Raw genomic sequence first — 25,462 nt, 5'->3', positions numbered from 1 at the left:
ACCATTCTATATCCACACATTTTACACACAATCTAGCTAAACTCTGTTCTTGATAAGTGGCGTGTTGCCTGACGATGGTGACATCTAGTGGTAAAATATATCCCATACCCCATGAGACAACCCTATAAGGGAAACAAAAAATAATAACTCTATAATCTCGGGCGAAATAAAGAAAAGGCAAAGCTTTCATTTTAATTTGAATAGTGTAGCCTAAATTAGCCACAAGAAGCTAAACGGACATGCGCGTCAGATTTAAAAGCGAAAATTCTTAGACTTTGCAGTACTACTGAAAATTGAAACTTAAGTGGAAAAAGTTTATCGAACAGCATGGAAAAGAGCGGGAGAATTATAAATACACTATTTTCTTTTCAGGATAAAATTGGCTATTTTTTAGTAAAGGTCTATATCGACCTATAGTTTTCATATTAATGTTTATTTTTTGATCAGTGAAAGACTTCAGTGTTTCTGAAATACTAGAGTACAATTTAGGTTAGCTAAAACTGAATTAGTTTACATAAGTAATCAAAAGATTTTCGTGATTACTTACTGGAAATTCTTTATACAAATTCATTTTAATGTCAAACATAACTTTCAAACTGGGGCCCCAATATCTTGAAAATGTTTGGCTATAAACACAGAATTATTTTCAATGTCCCTCCACTCTGAAATACTCTAAAAATGAAACCACACAGATTTAAATTACTGTGTATAATTTATAATCACATTTACTATATAAAGGAAGGCACTTAAATATTATTTTTTAATGACTTGTTTTTGTATTGCCATTTAACATCACATTAACACTACATGCTTCAAAAAGGATTTTGTAGTATATAGAGTTTGTAGTATGTACACTGAATTGGTCATGAGGCCAGAAGTATTTTTGTCCATCATTCGTTTTTAGGTTAGGGTTACAGCACAACACTCTCATTCTACCTCACAAATATACTACCATGCACACAATTTGTCACAATTTGTCCTTCTATATATACATACAGATACTTCAATAATTTAGGGACTGCTTGGAGAAATATTCCCACAGTTGTACAATAAAAAGACACTACAATAAATAAAAACAAAAATGGCAACAAAAAATCTCAAGAACAGCTTGGTAAATTGTTTATATGGCTTTATTATTGGAGCTCATATGGCTTTACCTCTTTGTTCAACATTGGCAAAGCTTAAAATCACATTCTGGCTCATATGGTCAACAGGTTGCAACAAATGCTCTGCATTTCTTATGAAAATATAAGCAAAATGTATTGTACATCTTTTCCACCGGGGAGAGGCAATACATGACCCAGAGTACTTTTAAGTTGTTAATATGGCCCTTTGAACTAAATATTGACAACATTTACAATAGTTGTATAATAAAATGACTTTTTTCCTATTACTTGAAACTGATTAAGGTCCTTTGCACTGGGTCCTGGGGATCTAGTCTTTAAAAGTTGTGTGATATCTGTCCCTCCTTTGTGTAAATAATTCTGCAAATCCTGGCAGGTTATTTACCCCAATCTCAAAACCTTCTATTTACATAAATAGGTTGAACCTGCAACACAACAATATCCGTGACAACATGTATTGAACACTACTGAACGTTGATATGTGAGTCGCCCCGCCCCGGTCTCTACATGTACATTATTTGTACAATTCTAAGCCCTGAGACACATCAATGCGTGCTTTAATAGTTTAATTATGCATAATATATTACTGAACTAAAATTTAGCTTTTACCAAACAGAAGTACCAGGAAACTTCTCTTTTGTCCTGTATGCTTGTATAAATACAAACACACATGTATAAATGTGTGTGTATATACTTATTTACCCCTACACACAGCACAAGCAATGCATGCCCCCCCCCCCCAACCCTCCCTCCTCAGAAATGCACTCCTGTGTCTCTTATACCACTTTAATACTTTATGTAGCACTCACACTCAAGAAAAGAAAAATAATACTAAAAGTGAAATCTCCACAATAGAAAATCCCTCCATAAGGCCCGCGGCAGTGGCGTGCGCGATCATGAGGCCCAGCCCTCGGCCAGACGCACGCGTTTCACGGAAGGGCTGTCATGCTCCTCGTGCGAGGGCGGCCGCAACAGTCCCAGCGGTGAGTGAAAATCGCCGCGCTGCTCATCGCGCTCGCTACCCTCGTATGAGCTGCCGCAGCTGCTCAGGCTGTCGCCTGGCGAGCGGCCTGGGTCTTGCCGGAGCAGGGCGGGCACCGGCAGCGGGGGCGGGGCCGGGGGCGGGGCCGGCTGCTGCTGGGGAGGAGGGTTTGGATGCTGGCCGTAGGGAGCACTCCCAGTCCGGTCTCTAGGGGGCGAAACGGGTTCAGACTTGATGTGCAGGCTCTGAGCCGAGGGCAGCGAGAGAGTGGAGCTTGGGCATAACTGAGTGCTACTGCAGTTTCTGTGGAAGGAACGGAATGGTGGTTACCATAGGAGTGATTCACACTTGGGATGCTGGGGATGCTGTAGACAGGTCTCTACCACTTTCTGAAATGGCTGTTTTTGTCCCCACCATTTTTCAAAAGTGAAAATATTAGTGTTTCATCTACAAGCTGTCTTTGCTGCATTCATTCAATAATAATTAGTAATGATTAACTTATTTAGTTTAAAAAAAAACAAATATTTTATTCCCCTAATGACAGAAACATAAAATGTTTGTGCTTGTATTTTGTCACATGATGCCAAGATAACACCGCACGACTGACACTTCATGAAGTGAAACTATTTTTTAAATCAAAATAAATAGAAAACAATTTTAGCCTACTACATATATATTTTAAATCGGATTGCTGATATGTAGTTAGTGCTGATAGGCTTGACAAATGCTACCATAAAGCCTTCCCATGAATTCCTTCCTTTCAGTCCCCGTGCTGATTTCTTTGCATTGAGCGCACGTGCCCGACAACTTGAATTCTCAAAGGAAGTGTGAATATGAGCAGCAACTGAACTGACTGCAACACCTGTTGCACCTTCTTGTCACGCCCATCATGAGTACGCACACAACCACAAACAGTCACACACACAAACTAATGCCAGAAGTTATATTTTGAGGATATATTGTAATTAAAGTTGCTTTAATAGATTTTATAGTTCTTGATCATTTCTCATAGATGTAGAGACCAAAAGGACTAGCCCTATGCTTCAATCCCATACCCTACACTGAAAACATTGTTCTATATCTGTACTGGGAAATGTGACAGACAGAGAGGACCTCTCTCTTGTAGCAAAGTTTCTTTATTAGTTATTAAGCTTGTCTGTAATAAATGTTTAGTTTGACCTTTTTCTCAAAGGAGCTATATTAATAATGATTTAATGATAATATAAAGAAGTGTTTAACCTAACTATTCTTAAAAATCTGTTCACAAGATATTAAAATTCCCATTCAAACTACAACATATACCATATGCTAGCCCCATTCAAACTAGAACATATATCATATGCTAGCCCCATTCAAACTAGAACAATAACATCCCATTACTTACAACAGGCCTACAAGCTTAAAGGTTTCATTCCATCAGGTAGGATGTGTGTGGAGCTCACCCCAGGTGCCCGAGGGCCGGCTGCTGCATGTTTGGAAGATGCTGTTGTTGCCAGCCTGTCATGGAACCCAGGTGGAGAGAGCTGGAGCTGCTGAAACCTGACAGAGAGGTCAGGTCTGCACTGCTGAGAGAATACTCTGCAGACAGAGAGAGAGCCAATAAGTTTTATTGGAGTCACTGGCAGGAACAAGTTACTATTACTAGTTTCAACCCAATGGTGCCCTCCTGTGGTGACAGCTAGTGCCAAGTGCTTTAGCTGAGCATGTTTGCAAGATCTAATCACTTGCTCACTTTGCCCATTGTATTTATATATATCTTTTGCAGATATTCTAAAGGATAACATATTTTTGTAAATGCATAGAATTAGACTTCAAATTAACAGAGTTAGTCATCAATATTATTAAGATTCAATAACAGTGATTGTTGGGCATATTACTGTGTTGACAACATAAACTCCATCCTCACCTGTACCATATGAGGCAGAGATGGCTGAAGGGTATCCTCCCATGCCCTGCCCAGGCAGGGTTGGGGTTGCTACAGACACCACTGGGGTGGTCAAAGACTGTGCGGACTGCGAGTTGGTTATTCTCTGATTCTGTGGAACAACACATGAGTTTAGGCATAAAAAGAACACTGAAGATATACAAGTGCATGTGCAAACAGAACCACAGACATCCCTTCCTAAATACCTAATAGACAACATGATGCAAATAGCTACTAATTATTACTCTACTGTGTGATCATGTACCATCCGACCAACTCTATCATCTGCCACCCACTCAGAGGTCTCATTGTTACCATGGGAACACCTAAAGCAGTCCCCTTAGCAATAGAGTGAAAATGAGGTTGCTTCAGGACATAAAGGGTAGCAGAAATTTTACACTTTTGTCTAATAAAATGAATAGTGACTCCCATTACAATGCATTTTCAGAATCACTGATACTTATCACAATGTTCAGTTTGCCCCAAAATTTACTGACAAGTTGCAATAGACAAAACATTATATATAAAACTATAACAATCTCTCTCTCTCTTTCTCTCTCTCTCTCTCTCTCTCTCTCTCTCTAGATATATATATATATATATATATATATATATATATATATAAACAAAAGATGTTACAGTGAACTAACATCTCATTAGTATTAGCACGACAACACCGATAGTTTACACAATAATAATGACATCTTATTATGTCACCCTACAGCTGGCTGCATTCTGCTGAAAGATGCAGCCAAAACCACCACAACTAAGTAGGTAGATGCAATCTTTTAAAGGTAAAACGTAATGTACATGTCTATTTTTGGTGAAGTATCACTTTAAAAACAGGGCCTCAGTCCAACTAGCGATAGACTGGTTTGTGAGATCCACTGGTAAAGAGAAGCACTGGAGTCTGAGACTTTATCTGTGTCATCAGGGAAGTTAATAATTATTCCACAACTTACCAATAACATGTCAACATCCTCTGACTGGCCGCAGTTAAAGGAAAAGGACTATCATTAATGCAGGTGATGTCACAGAACCACTGTACAGCACGTCCACAATGGACTTAACCCTAAACCCTTGACAAGTCCCAAGATGGAATATTTAATGAAACTTCCTTTCCATCAGCCAGTTGAGGAATGTGTGGATGATTCCTTACGATAGAGGGCATGGTGTTCTTGGAGCCAGGAGGGATGAGCACCCGGAGGTCAGGCTTGCGGTTGCTCATGGACATGGGTGGGGGAGACTTGGCCTGCATGCCCTTGCTCATGCTCCCTGGAGAAGCCAGCAGACCAGGGGAGTTGCCATGGTTCCCATATCCATTTCCTAGGGAGCAAGCACAGTGAGGGGGGAAAATGGTCAAATCTACATGAGATGAGTTGGACGAGACTTTAATCACCAATTACCTGAACATATGAGATGTTAGACTGAAATTAAATGAATCTGCTTTCTTTCCACCATGGTATGTGTAGCAAGAGATACAGTCAGTGTATCTTCTGGGAAAGATCTTCACATCCTTCTGCCTTAAATACTCCTTTGTAAAGATTAATTTGTAATTTAAATATTAACAATCTCCAGCATTGTATTAAATTTAATTATTTACTACACTTTACAAAAAAGCATTTAACTATAGTAGTGCAAAGTTCTGCTTGCTGAATATGCTTTGTTTTGCCATTCTAAGGTGTAAATAGAGATGTCAAAAGATTCAGGATATTAGAATTAATTTTAGAATTCTTCTTGAAAAGCATCTTTAAATTTAATGTTTGAGGTCCTTTACCACAATACCTTACACCAGTGTTAAGTAAAGATACAGAGAGGAACTGTATATTGAGATTGCAAACATGCATGTATGGTAATACGCATGGGTCTTACCAGCACTGGTGCCCACGCTACTGGTTAGATCTGGACCCAAGAGGCCACCTGAGGTTAAGACACAGCGGACATTAAACAAAACTGGCATGGAAACACAATTGGTGGACAGCCGCCTCCTTCCTGCTTTGCCCCTTTAAGAAAAATCTAGACAGAGTCATTCAGCACCCGAGTCTCCAGCCTGCCCCTCCTGTGCTATATCTGCTGGAGATGGTGAAAAAACACCTTCCACAGTAAGCCTACCATGCCCACAATCCCTTCCTTGGCCCCATGGAGAGCATAGTACCATCCAAGAAAAACTTTTCAAAGTTGGCGTGGTTTATGGCACCTCAGGTCATGCCAAGACTCATATTTAGTTTCGCTCCTGTAATATGAAGCAAATTGTATGAGCAGGGCCAAGGATAATGACAGGGTCCTCCATGTCTCTGACCAGGGCAGAAAATAGATCTTTTTGACAATAACACCAAGGCTGCATAGAGATTAAACACCCCACACATGTGCCACAGCAGTCTTTCTGTCACTCCCTCGTGCTTCCCTTATATACACACCAGCCCTATGGAAAAGTAAAGGAATACTGTGGTTTGATAGATCCTGAGCTGACCACATTTCCTTTCAATGAGACCAAACTATGAGCAAAATCTAAATAGGCATGAAAAAGAAAAAAAAAGTCATCTTTTTAATTGATTGACTGATTGATTGATTAATAGGTAGCTCCAGTAGAGATTATTCAGCACAGGGGCAACTTTAAAAATTGCACAGTGCACAGTGTTTGAATTAAACCTCACTTCCACATGTAATTACACACAGTGTAATTACATGTGGTAATTACACACAACACAGTAATAATTACAGCTGTCCATTTGAGCAACTTGCGGTGGTACATACATACATTTGAGCAACTTGTATTGGTACGCACCTGTGTTCCCAGCACTGGGAGGCCTGTGCGTGACTCCGGGAGACATGCTGTTCCTCTGGAGGGAGGGGTGGGCCAGTGGTAGCAGGTTGGGGTTCCCCAGAGAGCCCCCTGGGTGGCTGTAGATCATGTTGTTGGGGTTGCTTACTGGGATGGACACTGGTATATCATAGTTGGAAGGCGGGATGGTCTGCAGGTAAGTCACAGAGAGGAAACAAACAGGCATATAAGTATGTTTAAGTTGAGACAGACTGGACTATTATGTTTAAAACGGACTGGACCTTTATGTTTGAGATGGACTGGACTGTTATGTGTACATTTACATTTTATGGCATTTAGCTGATGCTTTTAACCAAAAAAAAAATACAACTTACAATTATGACTGAGCACAGCTCAAGCAATTGAGGGTTAAGGGCCTTGACCCAGCAACCTTCTGATGAAAAGTCAAGTACCATATCCACTGAGCTACCACTACATGTTTGACATGGACTGGACTGTTGAGGAATGAGGGATATGCATCCCTAAATAACACAAGCTACTTAGCTAGACTACCCTACTGGTACCTGTCACCATTATGCATGTTAGCCACAAATGTTATCTGACTAGTCACAACTAAGCTAGAATACTAACAAAATACTCTAATTGAGATATGTCTGCCAAGTTATCAAATATTTCTCATCATCTTTACATTGCACATATTCTGCTCAGTATATTCTGCTGAGCAGAAGCATCTCAGGCCGGCACTGCAGACGTGAGTAGTGAGAGCAGCAGACTTACACACAGCCTCTGCCTGCTGATCATGAGATCAATGTCCTCGTTGATTTTGCGATATTTTTCTTCTGACTCTGGACTATGGCCTGAATCATCAGCATCAATATCAGGACTGTCACAGCCATTCAGACCTTTCTTCCTCAGAGTCTGGAACAAAAAATAAACATCAAAATTCTAGGATCTAATACAGAACTGATTTAAGTATGATGGAGTAAAATTGAATGTTAATAAAAGGGCAGGTTTAAATGCACCTCAAATGAAAAGGAAACGCTTGATTTTGGAATGAACGATCTATATCTGGTGTATAAAACAGCACTGAAACTCAAGAGGATCTGGCAGGTAATGTCAATACATTACCCAGCAGCAATGTCCTGTCCTACTACATGAGGGCTATACTGGTGTACAAACACAAGGGCTTGTGTAGCATGAATGTCTGACTCCAGACTAGAGCATTTAGCTTTTGATCAGTCACTTAACCTGGTTTTGTTGTATTTCCGTGTCATAATAAGCAAATATCTTAGATTAACACTGTATTAAGGCATTCATGGAGAAATTTAAGAATCTTCTTAAGAATTTAAGAGGGTAATTTAATGTAATTAAGATTTAATAAGCAGATCGGAATGTGAAAATCTTACTTGTCAGAATAAGAAATGTTAACATTTACAAAACAATCTCTGTGCGTTAACAGCTCTGTGAGCTTTCACTTATATAAGATGCTCCACTAGGGAGCGCACTGAGGCTGCTCTACATATGCGAATGAAGGCTCCCAATGCAAACGACACACCGCAGGGTATAGCTATCCCCGTGGCCTCAGCCCTGTGGGGGTTGCTTGTGGCCATGTTGCTGGCTGACAGCTATCTGACTCATTCAAGACATTCCCATGCACCTGTCAGTGGTTTTGCACCTGTCCTTTCAACCTCACTGGCCTTGACGGGGGAGAGTGCTCAATGGCAGCCAATCGCAGTCTCGGACCACGGGGATGCCCGTAGAAGGTTATTTTTGCCTGCTGGGTGCCACCCAGTGTCCCAGAAACCCTACACCTCATGTCCCTCCTGCCCACATCAACCCCACCGTCATGCCATTTACAGGGCTCCGGCACCACAGCACAAACTCCACTCCATCTTGTCTGCCCTCTTCCATCACCAATACTAACAGACTAAACATCGCAGCTGGCGGAGTGGTCGGTCCAGGCTTCAGGACATGTTCAGCTGAGCATTCATCATCACTCACAGAAGACAAGCAGCAGATGACCAAAGCATGAGAACTGCATCCACTCAACACAGGCCTTGAGTAACTCGCACAGCATGATCAAGACCCATGAGATTTTTAGACAGTTTATATTAGGTTATATAAAAAACAAACTAAGAGAGAAAAAAACCCTCAGAACTACATTTTATCAGCTTCGGCAGATGAGCTAAAAGACAAGACAAGTGCTTGTGTGGTGAGAAATGAGGAAGAGAGAGACAGAGAGACAGCCCTCCGATCCTCCTTTCAGTCCCAGTCGGCTCAATTCCATGGTGGCTTGCTCCTAATTAAACCAGCTCTGTAGCCCTCTCCCACTTGGCACAGACAGCCCCCAGACTGTCAGCATGTAGACACGGCGTCCTATATAGCCTGCTAGCTGGTAACCTTCAGCCGAGAAACTGTTCTGTCCTGCATGTGTACTGGCAGGTGGTAGAGTTGGGGGGACAGCTGAGGCTCTGGCTGCCGGCAGCTGAGTGGGTGCCCGCCTGCCACACCTCATGCAAGCTTCTGCTCCCCCTAATATGCATGCATGGGTGGTCTCCACACCTCCATCTGACAGCCAGCGTTGTCACGCCGTGTATCAAGGGACACTTTTAACAAGGACACAGCTAGAGTGGCGGGAGTCAGTGTCTTTGTGGCCTGAATGACAGCATGAAGGCATGTGCACAGACATGAAAATGCACAGACACACACACACACATATATACATACAAACACACACACACACACACACACACACATACACAGACGCACGCACAGGCATATACATACACTGATAAACATGCACACAAACATACACATAGGCATATCCACACTCTGATGCACACACAGGCATATATACACACACTGATAAACGTACACACACATACATGCACGCACAAATACACATACACACACAGGCATATACACACACTGTTACACGTACACACACACACACACACACACAGCCATATACGCACAAATACACACATACATATACACACAGAGATGCACATACACAGGCATATACATGTACAGATGCATACATACATACATACATACATACATACACACACACACACACACGCATATGGAGGCATAGCATTCTGGCCTTCTTTGCAGAATGCACCACATCTAAGACGCCCACTTCAAGACCAACATGAGACGCACTGACCACATAGAGACTGAGTTCAAGAGAATGCCACTTCATTGTCTTGTGTGTCAAAAAAAGATATGTTTGTAAGAGTTTATTCCACCACTTATATGCAGCGCTGACACATTTGCTGATGTGGAACATTTTGTGATTTTGACCATAGCCAAAGAGTCTACTGTGAGTCACAACCCAGAGGAGTGTCTGGCAGCCCTTCACCCTGGTACACTATGTTTTCATATGGAAAGAGACCTTTTTCAACACAACACAAGGCAGCTTGGACCACTGTGTATTCTAAAGAAAAAAGCATACTCCCATGAACACAAAAAAGTCAGAGAATGTCAGTGTCAGAGAATGTCAATGTCAGAGAAAACACACAACTTGGGTACAGGGGGTTTGAGGGAGTGGTTTTAAACACTATTGCAGTGGATCTGGGATTGAGTTTCATTAGAAACAGAATGGAGTGGGAGGGGCCACCCAAGCAGGCCAGAGCAGAGTCAGGATCCTATTAGTGTCACGTAGCCAGACACATGGGTGGAGGCCCCCATCCTGAAGGTCACATGACCGTAGCATGGCACACCCTGGCCTGCCTCCAGGGCTCCGTATCCACCCCACCAAGGCTGACCACAGCAGCTGGGCAGCGTCTGTAACTACAGCACCACAGGGGGCTTTTCAGGGTAATTCACCAGACTTTGATGCTCCAAGGCCCCTGTAATAGTAAATCAAAGGCGGTCTCTTCCAGAGCCACAAGCCATGCGCCTCTGTATTAAATGCACTTGAGGATGCAATTATGAGTGTGTAAGGATCCCAGGAGATGGACTCTTCCCAAAGCAGACCCAGTGAATACCCAATCCAGCCACAAAACTATGGATGGGAGCCCAAAAAATTGAGTTAAGCTCACCCAAGGAGAATGCCCTGTATGACCTGAGTGGCATCAACCTGGTTTGACTGTCAGTTGGTGAAAAATGACATTCCTTTCCTGTGCGTGCTTCATTGCTCATCTGATGCAGTTGTCAAACAATTTCTTAACCGTTTTGTAAATCCCACATTCATTCACACTTTGTGAATTTTTAGGAGCCAGCATCAAGTGCCTTCTGGTAAGATATCACACACTGAAAAAGAGCCATGTCCATTTTAATTCTGTGGGCCATTCAACTGCCTATTAAACAGGCCTCTGTGCCTAATTTTTCCATTACAGCTTCTCTAGTGGAGAGGACAGTATGGTTATTCATGTTAAAGTATTACTGATAATGCCTTTCAAATCACAATGTGGCTCACTGTCATCTTGTATAGGGCCCCTAGAACTGGACTTGACTAATCACATAGTTCTTACAGACAACTTTCTCTGTCTGTCTCGCTCTATGTTTCTTTTGGTGTGTCACTTAATAGTTTTTCTCTTGCACTCCTTATCAAGGGCAGTATAGCAGAAAAGAGGTCATGACATATTAATAGCCTAGGCTGTTCACACACTTTTGTTAAACAGAATTGTTTACAATATGATGACTTCATTTTGAAGTTGTGAAGGACATCTGATTCATATAACACATATACATAATAATTAATGGACTCTATAACTAAAACCAACCCTTGTTACTGTTCAGTAGTGTTGTTGGGGGAGGGGCCATATAGGCTGATAAATGCACCAACTCGAAAAACAGGAGTAAGTTTTCTTAACAGTATCTGAAACGTGAGCGTGTAACTGCCAACTCGGGTTTCTCTTCAGTTTTTTTTCAGCTACATAGCTGAGCAGATGGTAGATATGAATAGAGGCAAACAACTTGGAAAAGATGAGGGAGTGAGAGAAGGAGAAAGATCACATGGACAACAGAAGCTTTTATTTCCTCTGTCGAAAGTGTGAAAAAATACACGTCCTAATACACGTCCCTAAGCTGTTGGGTGTTTTATAGCGCTTTTGATCAGCTATAACATTTCTCCAAGGAAGAGTGGGTGGGGGCGAGTGGGTCTCCACACTCCCGCTCCATGCCTGTTCCTCTCCCTTCCCCTTGGCATGACGGCAAGCCAGTTCTATTCTTAGCTGTGCTGCTTTCTATTTTTAGAAAACTACCGGTTTTCAGGCATTTAATGGGGGAGAGACTATGGAAAAAAACACAGACACACATGCAATGGGACTTAGAGAGGAACAGAAGGATGGGCTCATGGGCTGGGCATCTGTGTGTCATTTGTGCGTGTCTCTGTGAGATGTTCGGCTGATCTCTGCCTGAGACAGAGCATGGAAAAGAGGCAAAGGGGAGTAGGCTGAAGAACGCAAAACGTCTTCCATCTTAGAAATACCCATGGGTCCTTGGCCAAGAGCACAAAATACAACAAGCTGTTACCAAGTGCAGCAGTAAACCCCTTTAACCCTCCCACCCCCGTCAAAAAGGAGGGGGGGGAACAAAGATGACTTTCTTTGGTGAAATTCTTGCTGAGCACAACTTTGTAACATACTGCTCTCTTTTCACAGTCATGTAATATTTTACAGTTTATTTTTCCACCGCACTCTCGAATACACACAGGTTTGCTGTCGTCCTTTTGTTTGTTTTATGAGATTATCCTTGACTAACCCTGAACAACATTTTCACAACCATGTTCGATTTTCCATCACCATTACTCTGTGCTGTATGGTTCTCCCAAATCACTTCAAATAAATATTTTATGTATAAAATTTTGAAATGTGATATTTTATTAAACAGATGAATATGAGCTCAGTGGGTATGCTTTCACATAGCAGGCTTTAGTATCGGCAGGATGTAGTGCTCCCTGTCATACTTGCTGTAACAACAATATGACAACGTAAAGGCAGACTGGCAAGCTCAACAAAACTGCATCTTTAATTGTCCATTGACCATCAAGCTACAGGAAAGGAGTAGTGTGTTGAACAGTTACATGAACAACCCACAACTAATAAACTAATACACCACAATTGCTACTAAAATGGCCTACAACTGTAGTAGGAAATTTGAATATGTTGAACACAGTTTGAACACACAGTCTCATCTATTGATTGGAAGAAAAACATTTACTTTTGCATTACATGAGTAGATAAGTCTTTTTGTGGGAGGACTAAGAAGGAAAATATGAAAGTAAAATAACAGAAGTTTCTCACTGCTTAAGAATGTGTTGGCATGCAAGTACATGAAGACAAATTATCTAATTAATGAGAGAGGTAAATAGTTGGAGGCAAATGTGCCTGAAATTCAGCCAGCGCATTAAGCAGGTAAAGGAGTTCATTTGAAATAATATCAATGTGCCAAATGCTTAAGGGAAGGTTTTCCATGGCATATGTGAGTGTTTGACAGCTACACTTGAAGAGCTGGATTCAGTCACCTCCAGAAGCTTCTAGCACATACCAAAACACAAGAGGTCAACCATCATATAAGCAATGAAGCTTTTCTGAATATTATTAGCCAGGCAGGTAGTCATTTACACTGTGACCTTAGGAAATAATTAACAGACCTTTCGCTTTCCCACTGTATCCCACTCTCCTGGGTGTCTGTGTGTGCTGAACATGTAGCACGGCACCAGTTTTAAAGATTAAAAAGAGCATTTTCAGATTACACTAATCGATGAAACAGGATTATCCTGGCCTGTGGAAACTTGACACTGTGAGCGGCACTCAGCATGCCGTGCTGTTTTCTTTAGCAGGTGACCTCACGCCAATCCCTCATTCTTATCAAAAAAAAGAAAAGAAACTAAGTGTGATTACCTCACCCTCAGGGCAGGCAGGGACCACCTTTGTTCATGGCCTATCAAACAGTTAACAACAGCCTGAACAGTTTACCTGTAGTAATTGAGCTGAACTGGCCCAGACAAAGTGCAAAGCAAAATTTAGCATAACTACCACAAATAGATTACTCACTCTAACCCATCTGCATACCTATGTATGTTCATAAAGACAATGTCTCTTAAGCACATACGTATTGGGTTGTCTAGTTGTCTAAAGCATCTACAAGCCACTTTTTCTACTTTAGAGCCTTAGGCTATTGGAAGGGTATGGCAATTCTCTTCACCAACATCTAATGTTCATCTGTAGTAGAAAAGGCTGGTTTTCCTAAAACCTCTACTCGGGTTACTCTTAAGATGCACTGAGAACCTGGGCGTTCTTTCTTATTCAAGAAAGAAAAAGCCTGCCAGGTCTGACAGGTGTTCATAGAAGTCGACTTCTCTTGCAGACCAGTTTTTCAGTATTTTGTAAAGTTGTAGCAAACTCAGAGAGGGAAACAGCAAGCTCTTTGTCAACCTGACCCCCAACCTGTGACCTTTACAAGAGCTCATATGTCACAAAAAGCAGCAGTAATGAGTGAGGGATAATAAATCCCATTGCAGACTACGTTGTTTGGGTGGTGGACCCTGCTTGTCCCCTTAAACCTGTTACATAAGAAGGCTGTGAAGGAATCAAAGTCTTCCTGCCATCCTTTAATGAGCCTTGAGCCCAGCTAATTCACCAGGCTGCTACGAGCCACACTTCTTCTGCAAGGCCCATATTACAACAACTCCCACCAGATTCAAGCTAAGCAGATGAGAAGCCCACCAGCCAGCAGCTTATGTTCATTGGCTGTACTTTTAAAAAAGCAATTAGACAAAATGCTAACCTAGTCTACAAGACCTTTCTGAATATACCTATGTGCTGAAAAGGCATTTTAAATTGTGGTGACTGTGCTCTCAGTTCAATAAACACGCAATCTCAAACTTTTCAGCACTATAAGACCTAGCAGGGGAACCCACCTCCACGATGTCTGAATTGGTCCGACTCTCATGGGGCTCGTTGTACTCGGTGTATTTCAGCAGAACCTTGTCCATGTCGGTGCTGGCGTATTGGAACAGCTTGTTGGTGCTGTTGAAAATGATCAGGGCGATCTCGCAGTCACACAGCACACTCAGCTCGTAGGCTTTTTTCATCAGGCCAAACTTCCTCTTCGTGAAAGTAACCTGAAGGAAAAGGTGCAACTGCTGGGTTACATTATGTAACTTACCACTCCATAAATGTCATTCACAGGTACTAAAATCAACAAGGTGACCAAATTCAGTCAAATTATACACATGACTGAAATTCTACTCCAAACTAGCACCATTTTACTTTGTGTTTGCATCATCTTAAACAAAGCATTTGACAACAGGCTGTAGTTAACTAAAGCTATCAATGCATCACATGCCGTGCTAAATATAGCACGGTGAGTCCAAGGTGAAATTCTGCCCAGCAGCCTTCATAAATTGACTGCCCCTGGGTGGCAGGGTTCATAGGACAGTACTGGACAATGATAACATCACCCAGGCACACAGACAGCCGAGAGCTTCTATTTACATACTGTAGCACAATTACAAAAAGGTGCATCTCTGACCTTCATTCTTCCTTGTAAGGTATGTGGGCTTTTTTGAGAAGGCACCCTATTACTGAGAATATGCTGTCAAAAGCTTCTCTCTCTTGGGTAAAGAAGATATTGATTATGTGAATACATATAAATAATTTAATTATTTCAATGTATCTACTGTGTGCGTGTGTCCACACCAATGACACATGGTTTTAGTGACTGAGCTGTGATGCAGGCTCTTTGGCTCTTTGGCGGATCAGCAAATAAAGTGTGTGTGTGCGTGTGTGTGTGTGTGTGTGTGTGTGTGTGTGTGTGTGTGTGTGTTTAGGTTCTTGATCCCCATGTGTGGACGTCACTGCCTCTGTCACAAACTCCAGCAGGGTGATCTTCACACTCCTACAGCTCTGCTCTCACACACTCTCACCTCCACATGATTTAGATTACAGACACACACCACGCCAGGCCCCAAACACACACGCACTGGGAACGACAGATGACTTACACACGCACACTTGACACATGCCCACACACAGACACACACATAGATTCAGTACAACATGAGGTTTCATGAACTACCATCAACACTTCTTAAAGGCTCAGAAAATGTGATCCGGCTGTCTGGCTACTCAGTTTCTCAAGCATTTTTAATATTTTACACCCAGATAGGTCAGATTTTTTAAAACTTGCTTTGTTTTCAGGGACTTACAAACAATTGGCCATTTAATGTGCTGACACAAACACAAACAGCCCCAAAACCTTTGTTCAGTCATCTGAGTCAAACACACTATAAACTTTTTTCATTCCGCCTCCTTTACTTTTTGGCCCTTTAGTGTTTTACTTTTAAAATCCTCAAACAACGTCTTACATTAGACATACAACTTCACCCACAGACAGTACCATGAGGTCACATGATGGGGTCCGCAAAGGCTGGAAGGCGGTAGACACACTTCACAATCCGTAAGACCACTCATAGCCCTACATTCCCCCCATCAATAAAATGAATAAATCTGTGGGACAAAAAAGAGTGAAGCACAGAGGAGAAAAAACTGAAAAGTTCAGAAACACTGCTCCTGCTCCTTCACTGGGGCTGGTGGGGTTTGGGGGCAGGAAGCACATTTCAGTGCATTTCCTGTCATAACAGGAAGGCTCCAATGCCCCCCTCCCCCCTGCATAATGTATTTGCTTCTGCTTCCGGGTGTGGAGATAGGGAGGGGGAAGGAAAGGTGGAAATGTGCCTGATAGGCACCAATTTACCCTTTCTGGCCTGAGCTGCTGCCATCTTGAACACTGGGGCATTGTTCTGATCCAAATGGCAGCTTCTCGGACCACAGTGTGCTCTGAAGAGCACTTACTTTACGCTTGAATTCTTCATTCAACATGGGTACGAGCATGCTTGTTAAACTGTAAGCACATTGTATTAATATACATACATGCAAACACACACAAAAAGACCTCATGAATTTAGATCTGATTTAAAAGAAGAAATTTATCTCAGGAACAGCAGACAAACATGGTTATCTGATTAGTTAGAATTTATGTTGTCATAGGATGGTAACGTGTGCCATTATGTACAAAAAAGTTTAAAATTATACTTCCATTTGTGGCTTGGCAAATCATGCAACAAGTGAATTTTTCTTTCTCTTTCTCTTTGGTCACAAAGTCTATGACATTTAGAGCCAGATTTCCATTAACCATGTCTGTCTAAGAAACTCAAAAAGAAGGCAATTACCAAAAGCACAAAAACATGTCTTTACATGTTTGTGTGTGTTACAGTAATACATGAAAAATGTCTTAATAACTGCACACACAGTGTCATCATCTGCCCATAAAATGAAAAAAACTCTGACCTGAATGAAATACAACCCATATGATAGACAATAAATATCTTCAGGCAGAAGCAGAGGCCAAACGCAAAGTTGTGTGTGCTTCCTGCACTGCTCCTCCTTCACATTAATTATTCAAGTTCTCTGGATCAAACCCGGGGACACACATTCCAACTGCTATTAAATCATGGCTCTTCCAAATGCGTAAGAGCATAGCCTAGAGTCATTCACCTATGGATGACAATTACCCTAATATCATTCAGAACACACAAACACAAACAAACACACACATACACATGTACACACATACACACATGCACACTCTAACACATATAGGCAAGCAAGAAACAGCTCTTGCCCAGCATGTGAGAGTCTTGTGACATGGTGACGTCAGCTGTTGGCACTTCCCTACGTGATGCATGTAAAGTGAGTGTCAGTGAAAATGTGGGGGGGGGGGGTGAGTTTGTGTGCATGTGTGAGGGACAGAGAATATGTTTGAGTTAGTGTAATAGACAGATAAATAGAGATTGAAACCTCAGCATACTTGGGAATAAGCATGCTCTGTGAGTGTAACTGGCATATATTCATGTTGATGTATTTATGCTATAATCATGTAACCCGCTATCCTTTTTACCTGTCTGTTGCGTTCATCCATAATTCGTGCAATCTGAATTTTCTTCCTCCCCATTGTTCCACTCTGATGGTCGTTCTTTTTGCCCAAGTAAATGCTTTCGTCCTTCTTCCTTCTCACTTTCCACTCCTTAGTCCAGTTCTCCTGCTACTGTAGCTCCTCTCAGTTCAAAGACTCCACCACACACTCCTAAATAGACACAAAAAGAAAGACAAATCACATCAGATAAGAAGTCTGAAAACATGACCCTACTGTGTCAAAAAATGAAAGCAGCAGCTATCCACACAGATGATATGGACCCATGTTGAATTACCTATACCAGATCTGTATTCACCAACTTCTCTAACATTAATTTCTTACTTGTCTGAAAAAAATGTTTTTATTCAAATCATGCAAAGAACATTTTACTTCTTATGGAACTTCTGATACGCAGAATCTGCATTATAACTAATAACCACAGTGGAGGACCCCAGAGTAACTATTTAAATGCGTTTGGTCATTGCATGAAGTTGCCTGCAACCTGTAAGCTAACAGAGCTATTTGCTGTGAGAACCCCCTCCCCAAGAGCCTGTGTTATTGGCTGTGAGAGCCCCCCCGAGAGCCTGTGATATCAGCTGTGAGAGCCCCCTGACAGCCTATGATATTGGCTGTGAGAGCCCCTCCAAGATCCGATGCTATTGGCTGTGAGAGCCCTTCTGAGACCCTGTGCTATTGGCTGTGAGAGTCCCTCCAAGACCCTGTGCTATTGGCTGTGAGAGCCCCCTGAGAGCCTGGATATTGGCTGTGAGAGCCCCTCCAAGATCCGATGCTACTGGCTGAGATAGCCCCCCCGAGACCCTGTGTCATTGGCTGTGAGAGGCCCTACGAGACCCTGTGCTATTGGCTATGAGAGCCCCTCCAAAACCCTGTGTTATTAGCTGTGAGAACCCCTCCAAGACCCAGTGCTATTGGCTGTGAGAGCCCCTCCAAGACCCTGTGTTATTGGCTATGTGAGCCCCTCCGAGACCCTGTGCTATTGGCTGTGAGAGCTCCCTGAGAGCCTGTGATATTGGCTGTAAAGTACAGCAACATGAGAGGAAAGAGGCTGCAGGAAAGCCTCCGGTGCAAATGCACTGGGGAGATGGTCAGTGGAGATGGGTTGTCCTCCAGTCAGAACAAAGGCAGCGACAAAAAACCCCCAAAAAGTGCTTCTTTTACACATATTGACTGAATCAGTTGTTGTTGGTGCCGGTGCGTACATTTCCACCCTTTAGCCCCCTCTTTGCCCACTTTGAATCAACTCCAAATTGTCTCAAATATGTAAAGGATTTGTAAACAGGAGCCTCATCATGTAGCAGCAATGCCGCTACTGCTAACAAAGTTACAGGAATGTTTTGGCCACAGTTAAGCATTCGAATTTGAAAGGCAATCCGAAATCTATCGGCTTATGAACAGAGTAGATCGGCCAAGCAAGGCTAATAAACACAGTATAGCAAATTCAAGTCGACATACAGCAATTTCAGAATGTTTAATAACTATTTAGGGATATTTGGGGTTTCTAGATTTATATTTTTTTTAGTCCGCATATAGTACTTGATATATATGTAGAAGCTTTACCTACTTAGGAAATTTTGGTACATTTAATTTCAGTACCTTTCAAAAACTTCTTCTCTGCTGGTACATTTGCCTTGTACACCTTCGATAATACCCTACATGGCTGTGACTGAGCAATGTCTTATGTAACTCTAAGCAGCTCAACACAGCTTTTAATTCACTAAATCCAGACTCAGTTTATTCTCTTTAGCTACTGCCTTCATAAGAAACTTAAAGCACTACCGTGGTCCCCCACATAGACCCTGCATGTCCAGCTGAGTACACTAAGCCATAAATTACTTTGACTTTTAGCTGAGAACTCAGGCAGTTATTGTTATTTTCAAAGTTCAATCATTTTATGTAGCTAGAGAGCAAAGTCCCATGAGAATAATGTTTTTGTTAGCTGAAACAGGAGAAATCATCACAGAGTGGTGAGTGCAAGTCTGCGGTGATTTTAATTCACAGTAGCACTCAAGGTACCATTAAAAGTGTTATTGGGAAGGTGTAGGACAGAGGTGTAGAGGTAAATGTTAAGGAGCACTTCACAGTCACAGGTTTTATGAGTTCTTATGCACTAGCATGTTTATTCATAAGATAGACTTACAGACTGGGGGAAACTTGGAGAGTGTTGGCGACTTCTCTGAGTAACGTGTTGGTCAGAATGAAGAAATAAACATAAAAAGGCAGGGCTCAGGAATAGTTCACCCAAAGATGTACCTAAGACCACATAAAATATACTAATGATGGTCAGCAAGGAGGTCTGCCATTTAGGATTAAGAGTCAAACTTTCCTTTGAATCATTTGTTAATTAATGTCTCTACCAGTCGCAGGACAGAAAAGATCTTTCCTGGTGTTGTGAGCAGCACAACAGTTCATTCATGTTAAGATAGTAGCAAGATAACAGTTAGGGCGTTTTAACACTTGTCCCAAATAGTTGAGTCTGAACCCAGGACCGATTCTGGGCTCGTTTGAGGGAGGGGCTCATTATCGCCGGTTTGCTTTCACACACAAGAACTCTATGTGAACCGTGGGTTGATTGTGCAATTCCACATATCACTTTACTGCATGCAGGTTACCAAAATATTAGGAAGAACTTCATCCATTGGCTGTTTTTTAAATTATTTTGCTTGTATACAAATACTCAAGTGGAGAGGAACAGCACTTCTGGGATGCATGGAATTTTCATTTTTGTTGCGTCTATAGATTCCTTTTTTCCTGTAAAATGTACTTGTAGTGCGGTACAAAAATGTTAGGTACCTGAGAAAAATGAATGTAAAATGTTTATCTAGATAATAAGCATTTATTTACAGAAAATACATGAAAATTGAAAAGGGAGTAATACAAGTCAGTGCAGTCACCTTATAGTATGAACCACTCACAAGCGGTGGGTCTTCCACATCTGCTGCAGACCACACCAGAGCCCATTAGAAGCAAACCCCAGACCACTGATTTCACCAAAGATAGTTACACTGGACCGCTGCCGGAATCGAAAACAGCTTTCACACTTGATCAAACATACCGAACTCGCCAAGCAATCGGACATGGGTTCAGAAAAAGCTCTAGTGTGAAAACATCCTTACACAGCACTGACACTGTTTCCTGAGATGAGCCATCAGGTCTCAGATAACTCTCTGTAGGAACTGAAAAGATCTCTTTGCTCCTTCATTATACGCCTGCTGAGAAAAAGAAACAGCATGGGGGTTCTTGACATAAAAATAATTGCAAGCCTTAAACAATGGCCTTCAAAAGTAACTGATTGAGTTTTTATAAGTTTTTAAGCTCTTAAGCAAAAACATATAACCTGGGCATTCTAAAGTATGTGGATTTTAATGTTCATAAATCCTTCAAGTCTGAAGAGACAGACTATGACATTATTTGTTCAAGTCTGCCAACAGCTTTGAGGCTGAGGCATATAACCTCATTAACACCATCTTTCAGGGCATTCAACATACTAAAAAGCCTTGCCAGGCTGAAGAGGACCTTGTCAGTGCATGTTGGAGCACCTCGTCAGGGCTCGAGGCATACCCCAGAGTTGCCAGACGGTGGACTCTCAAACAAGGAAGTGTGTCATCACAAACAACACCCAGCAGTTCACAGAGAGACAAAATGACAGGAAACTTTTGCAGAGATGCTCATGGACGGAAGTGACATCAGAGAGGAAAGACAATAAAAGATCTAAAAGGTGCTTCCTCCCACAAACTGCTTCAAGCTTAAGAATACGAGAGTGTCCACTAAAAATGATGATTGCCCTCAAATCAAATGCTGTTTATGCAGATAACCCAAATTTATCCTTGTATAATAAAGACCAAGGACATTGAGCTTGATTACCTTTTAACTTTATTAAAACTTAATTTCATGTCTCAAAAGTTTGTCAAAGTATATATTGTGACAGAAATAAATGTCATAATTTCTAAACTGTGACTGTGAAGATGCAAAATTTCAAACAAACCTAACTTCTCTTTACATATTAATAAGTTACACTGTTGAAGTGTAACCACAAATTTAAATATGTACCTTTTCTTAATAGGGTATCCTGATATAGCATGACTAAGACTGTTGGCAAACAATGAGGTAATTACTGTATATCTCTTCAAATATTTGTTCATAAATGTGGATAAACAGTGGAGGAGCTTTTATTTCTGTCTTGGGTAAATTCATAATTTTGGTTTCCAACAGTCTAACTAAGTGATCATTTTCTTATGTATCCTCATATTCCCCATGTTATGTATATTTCCCCATGTTCCCCCCTTTCCTTCCTTTGCCATTTCTCACAGTAAATACTTTGAGGTCTCTGTGCTGTCTATCTAGAGGAAAAGCTAGCAGTGGCAGCCAAGAGTCTGTATCAATCACAGGCAGAAGACCCCACCCTCCCCCCACCCCATTGACCTGAAACTTTCCAAGGACAGAAGGAGATGGGCACATATCTCGTCCTTGTCTCAAAGAAAGTGCACATGCTACAAAAGGTGGTCGAGCTGCAGAACAAGCGCAGCTTCTGAGACATTCCCATACCTGGCACCTCTCTCAGCACAATGTGGAGCATCAGTACAGAGCAGGACCATGCATTGTTTGAGGAACTTTCTGCACAGCAGCAGGTTTGCAGGACCTTGGTTATTCCTACAGAAGGTGTGTCCCTGTAACCAATTTGGTGCAGGAGCAATGAGCATGTAAACATTCAAACATATGACTGCTCCCACAGACCAGTGGCAGATTCCATGTACTCAACTCGACTGCTTCTCTATCAGCTGATGAATCAGCAGATGCCTTCGACTGAGCCCAGGTTCATGCCGGACTTTTACTCCTTAACTGCAAATCTAAAATACACATCACAACCCATCAGGAAGCAAGCTTCAACATGGCAGCAGCTCTCTAACTATTTTCCTGCACATTCAACTTCTCAGATCTTTTCTTGGGAGCCTGCCTGTGACTTTGGCACCATGCAGTTTTGGGCATTAATTTGCATAACTTCCTTTTTGCTGTAGAGCTCTGTGTGGCAGCTGCAGTCTCACTGTGTGGGCTGCGTATGTGCTCCACCACTAACCAACATGCCCTGCCAACTGACACTCTGCGGCCGCCCGAAGCCACATGCAAAGACATCATTGCTTGTGTTTGTGTGATTATTTTAGGTGCAGTCAAATAATGAACCTGCATGTGTAACCAACATTTGCAACCTTACTAGCTACCGAATGGAAGAAGCATTAGATTATCAGGGCAGTACTTTTCTCCCTCCACTTGATCCCGTTATAATCATAGGAATTTGAGTATATGTATAAGGATTATGAGTATATGTATAAGGATTATATGTACAAGAATTATGCATATTTGAGTATATGTATACGGATTATGCATATATGTATAAGCATTATGAATATATGTATAAGGATTATGCATATATGAGTATATGTATAAGGATTATGAGTACATGTATAAAGATTATGAGTACATGTATAAAGATTATGTGTATATGAGTATATGTATAAGGATTATGAGTATATGTATAAAGATTATGTGTATAGGAGTATATGTATAAGGATTATGAGTATACGTATACTATGGCTACTATGCATACTTTCCCAGTTTTTCCAGATTGCATCTTTGTTTTGAATCTGTGCTTGATATCCTTAAGCACTCTTGACTCCCTTCTCAAGGTGAAGAACTGATTTCCCTGTTGGTTGGCTCAGAGATCTGTGTGTGGCACGTGCAGCAGGCTGTTCTCCAGCCCCTCCACACTTGGCTCCCAAAGCAGCCAGAGGCGTGTTGGACACAGTGCAGGCCTCTCATATCCACACTCTCACTCAGCATGGACCTGCACCTCATCCCTGCACATGTTCCCACCTTTTTAGCCTCTAATGTGGATGCCTGAACACACTTAATTTTCTGGTATTTGAATACTAAAATAGTCAAAAGTGCAGAACAACAGAAAGTGCAGAACAACAGAAAGTTCTGTGGAGAGATGCAGGTTCAAATGTAAGGCAAATAATAACACATTTTTGGATTTTGGTTAAATGTGGGCAGGGCTATGTGAGCATGGATGTGGCTATATGAGAGGAGTGGGCATGGGTCTCTGAGCATAGGCGTGTCTCTCTGTTTGTGTCTGTGGTCTTCTGAGGGTGGATGTGGATCTCTGAGTGTGGGAGTTTTCCCAGTGTGGTAAACCAAAAGTGCATGACGTCAGGTATCCACCCTGTTCCTCCTTCGAACTCCACACTCCCTCTCACGGACAATTAAGCAGGTGCTAAAACAAAATAACAAATGGTTTGTTCCAAACTACCTGGATCATTTAACTGGACATACAAAGAACCCAGATTCTATACCCGGATTCATTTACTCATTAAAGATAAATACACAAGTATACAAAATGATATATTTTAAGGATCCCACAGACTTCATTTTATCAGATAATGAGATAAATCTGCTCAAGGATTATACTGATGTCTTTTGCACATATTGCTGCACACTTCTTTTTCTTTAAAACAATTTATGAATGTGTCTTTTTTTTCTCCCAGGTGCTAATAAGAAACAAATCCAAAGCATGGACAGCTTTTTAAAGATTTTAAACAATGTACTGATTAAGTTTTCAAACATATCAGAGGGCAATGTCATACCTATGAATGAATGTTTCAACAGCTATGACATAAAACCTCAACTAATATTTTCATTTCACCCTTGTTTGTGAGCCAAGTACTTTAATAGTTTTTTTAAGTATGACTGATTACCTTTTATTGTATTATAAAGAATTCCTATGGGGGTTTTTTTCTGTTCATTTTGAGTATTTTCCCAAAACACAAATTATATGAAAAGCATTGGATAACATGATGAAATCCCATTAAATTAATTACTGATTAGTGACAAAAAGTTATTTTCTATTCTGCTTTCATCAGTAATTCCTAAACATTGTTATATAATTCACCTTAGATAAGATTTTTTTATATATAAACCTAAGTGTTAATTTACAAAGATAAAACTATATAAAATATTACAAACTAAGAAAAAGTGGCTAGATCAGATATCTGTCACATATCTATCAGGTATCTATCACATGACAGCAGTGCCAAACTCCAATAATGTACATGTAGCTTGCCACTCCATCTTTTTCACCTAGTAACCATGGAAAATTATTGACATCTACTAGGAGACAAACTGTTTGGCTGAATCATAGACATTGCCTATAGACATTTATAACCCTACAGCCAACAACAAACTATAAAACTTGCAGAGGGTAATTATAATCATAGTAAAATCCATCCAAATCTTAGGTCACAAGCAATTGATAGTGAAATCTTATGTGAAATGTTGAACATGTCCACTCAGATCACAACGATTAGATCCAATCAGCAGGTGCCTAAATGACTTCGGCAGGTCAAATTGTCCGTCTGGGCTTTGCGGGACACCGGTCTTAAAATCCAACAGCAGAGATTCTCTGAACATTGTCAGCTTTCTGCCTCAACTGTATTTTCTCTGCAAAAAATTTCTTCAGGACAGACAGCAGTAAACAAACCATCATCTAATTGTAAAATCTAGTGTAGGGTCAAAGCCCACAGATGCTTATGCTCCATACTGCTCACACTTTCTAGAATGTCTGCATTCTTTGACCTTAAAGTTATAAACTCAAATTTGAGATCACCTCGCTCCAAACTATAAGCACATGACCCACTAAAAATATACCCTATAAT

At 41.3% G+C, this 25,462-nt stretch overlaps 1 protein-coding gene across 3 annotated transcripts in view; it reads right to left on the bottom strand.

The window, feature by feature from the left end:
- Positions 1-1,112: 1,112 nt before the first annotated feature.
- Positions 1,113-25,462, bottom strand: part of mef2ca (myocyte enhancer factor 2ca) — a 30,243-nt gene continuing 5,893 nt past the window's right edge. For all 3 annotated transcript variants that reach the window (XM_035535566.1, XM_035535567.1, XM_027019426.2), the window contains 9 exons: positions 17,724-17,909; positions 14,683-14,886; positions 7,590-7,730; positions 6,816-7,002; positions 5,903-5,950; positions 5,190-5,356; positions 4,013-4,142; positions 3,549-3,684; positions 1,113-2,409 (listed from right to left, as the gene is read on the bottom strand). In XM_035535566.1, coding sequence (XP_035391459.1) covers positions 2,019-2,409; positions 3,549-3,684; positions 4,013-4,142; positions 5,190-5,356; positions 5,903-5,950; positions 6,816-7,002; positions 7,590-7,730; positions 14,683-14,886; positions 17,724-17,777 — 1,458 coding nt within the window. In that variant the 5' untranslated portion in view covers positions 17,778-17,909 and the 3' untranslated portion in view covers positions 1,113-2,018. The remainder of the gene's footprint in view (positions 2,410-3,548; positions 3,685-4,012; positions 4,143-5,189; positions 5,357-5,902; positions 5,951-6,815; positions 7,003-7,589; positions 7,731-14,682; positions 14,887-17,723; positions 17,910-25,462) is intronic.

The sequence above is a fragment of the Electrophorus electricus genome, chromosome 17, assembly GCF_013358815.1.
Source record: "Electrophorus electricus isolate fEleEle1 chromosome 17, fEleEle1.pri, whole genome shotgun sequence".
Lineage (NCBI taxonomy): Eukaryota > Metazoa > Chordata > Actinopteri > Gymnotiformes > Gymnotidae > Electrophorus > Electrophorus electricus.
The sequence above is the reverse complement of the archived record's forward strand: the minus strand, read 5'-3'. Positions and strand labels throughout refer to the sequence as shown.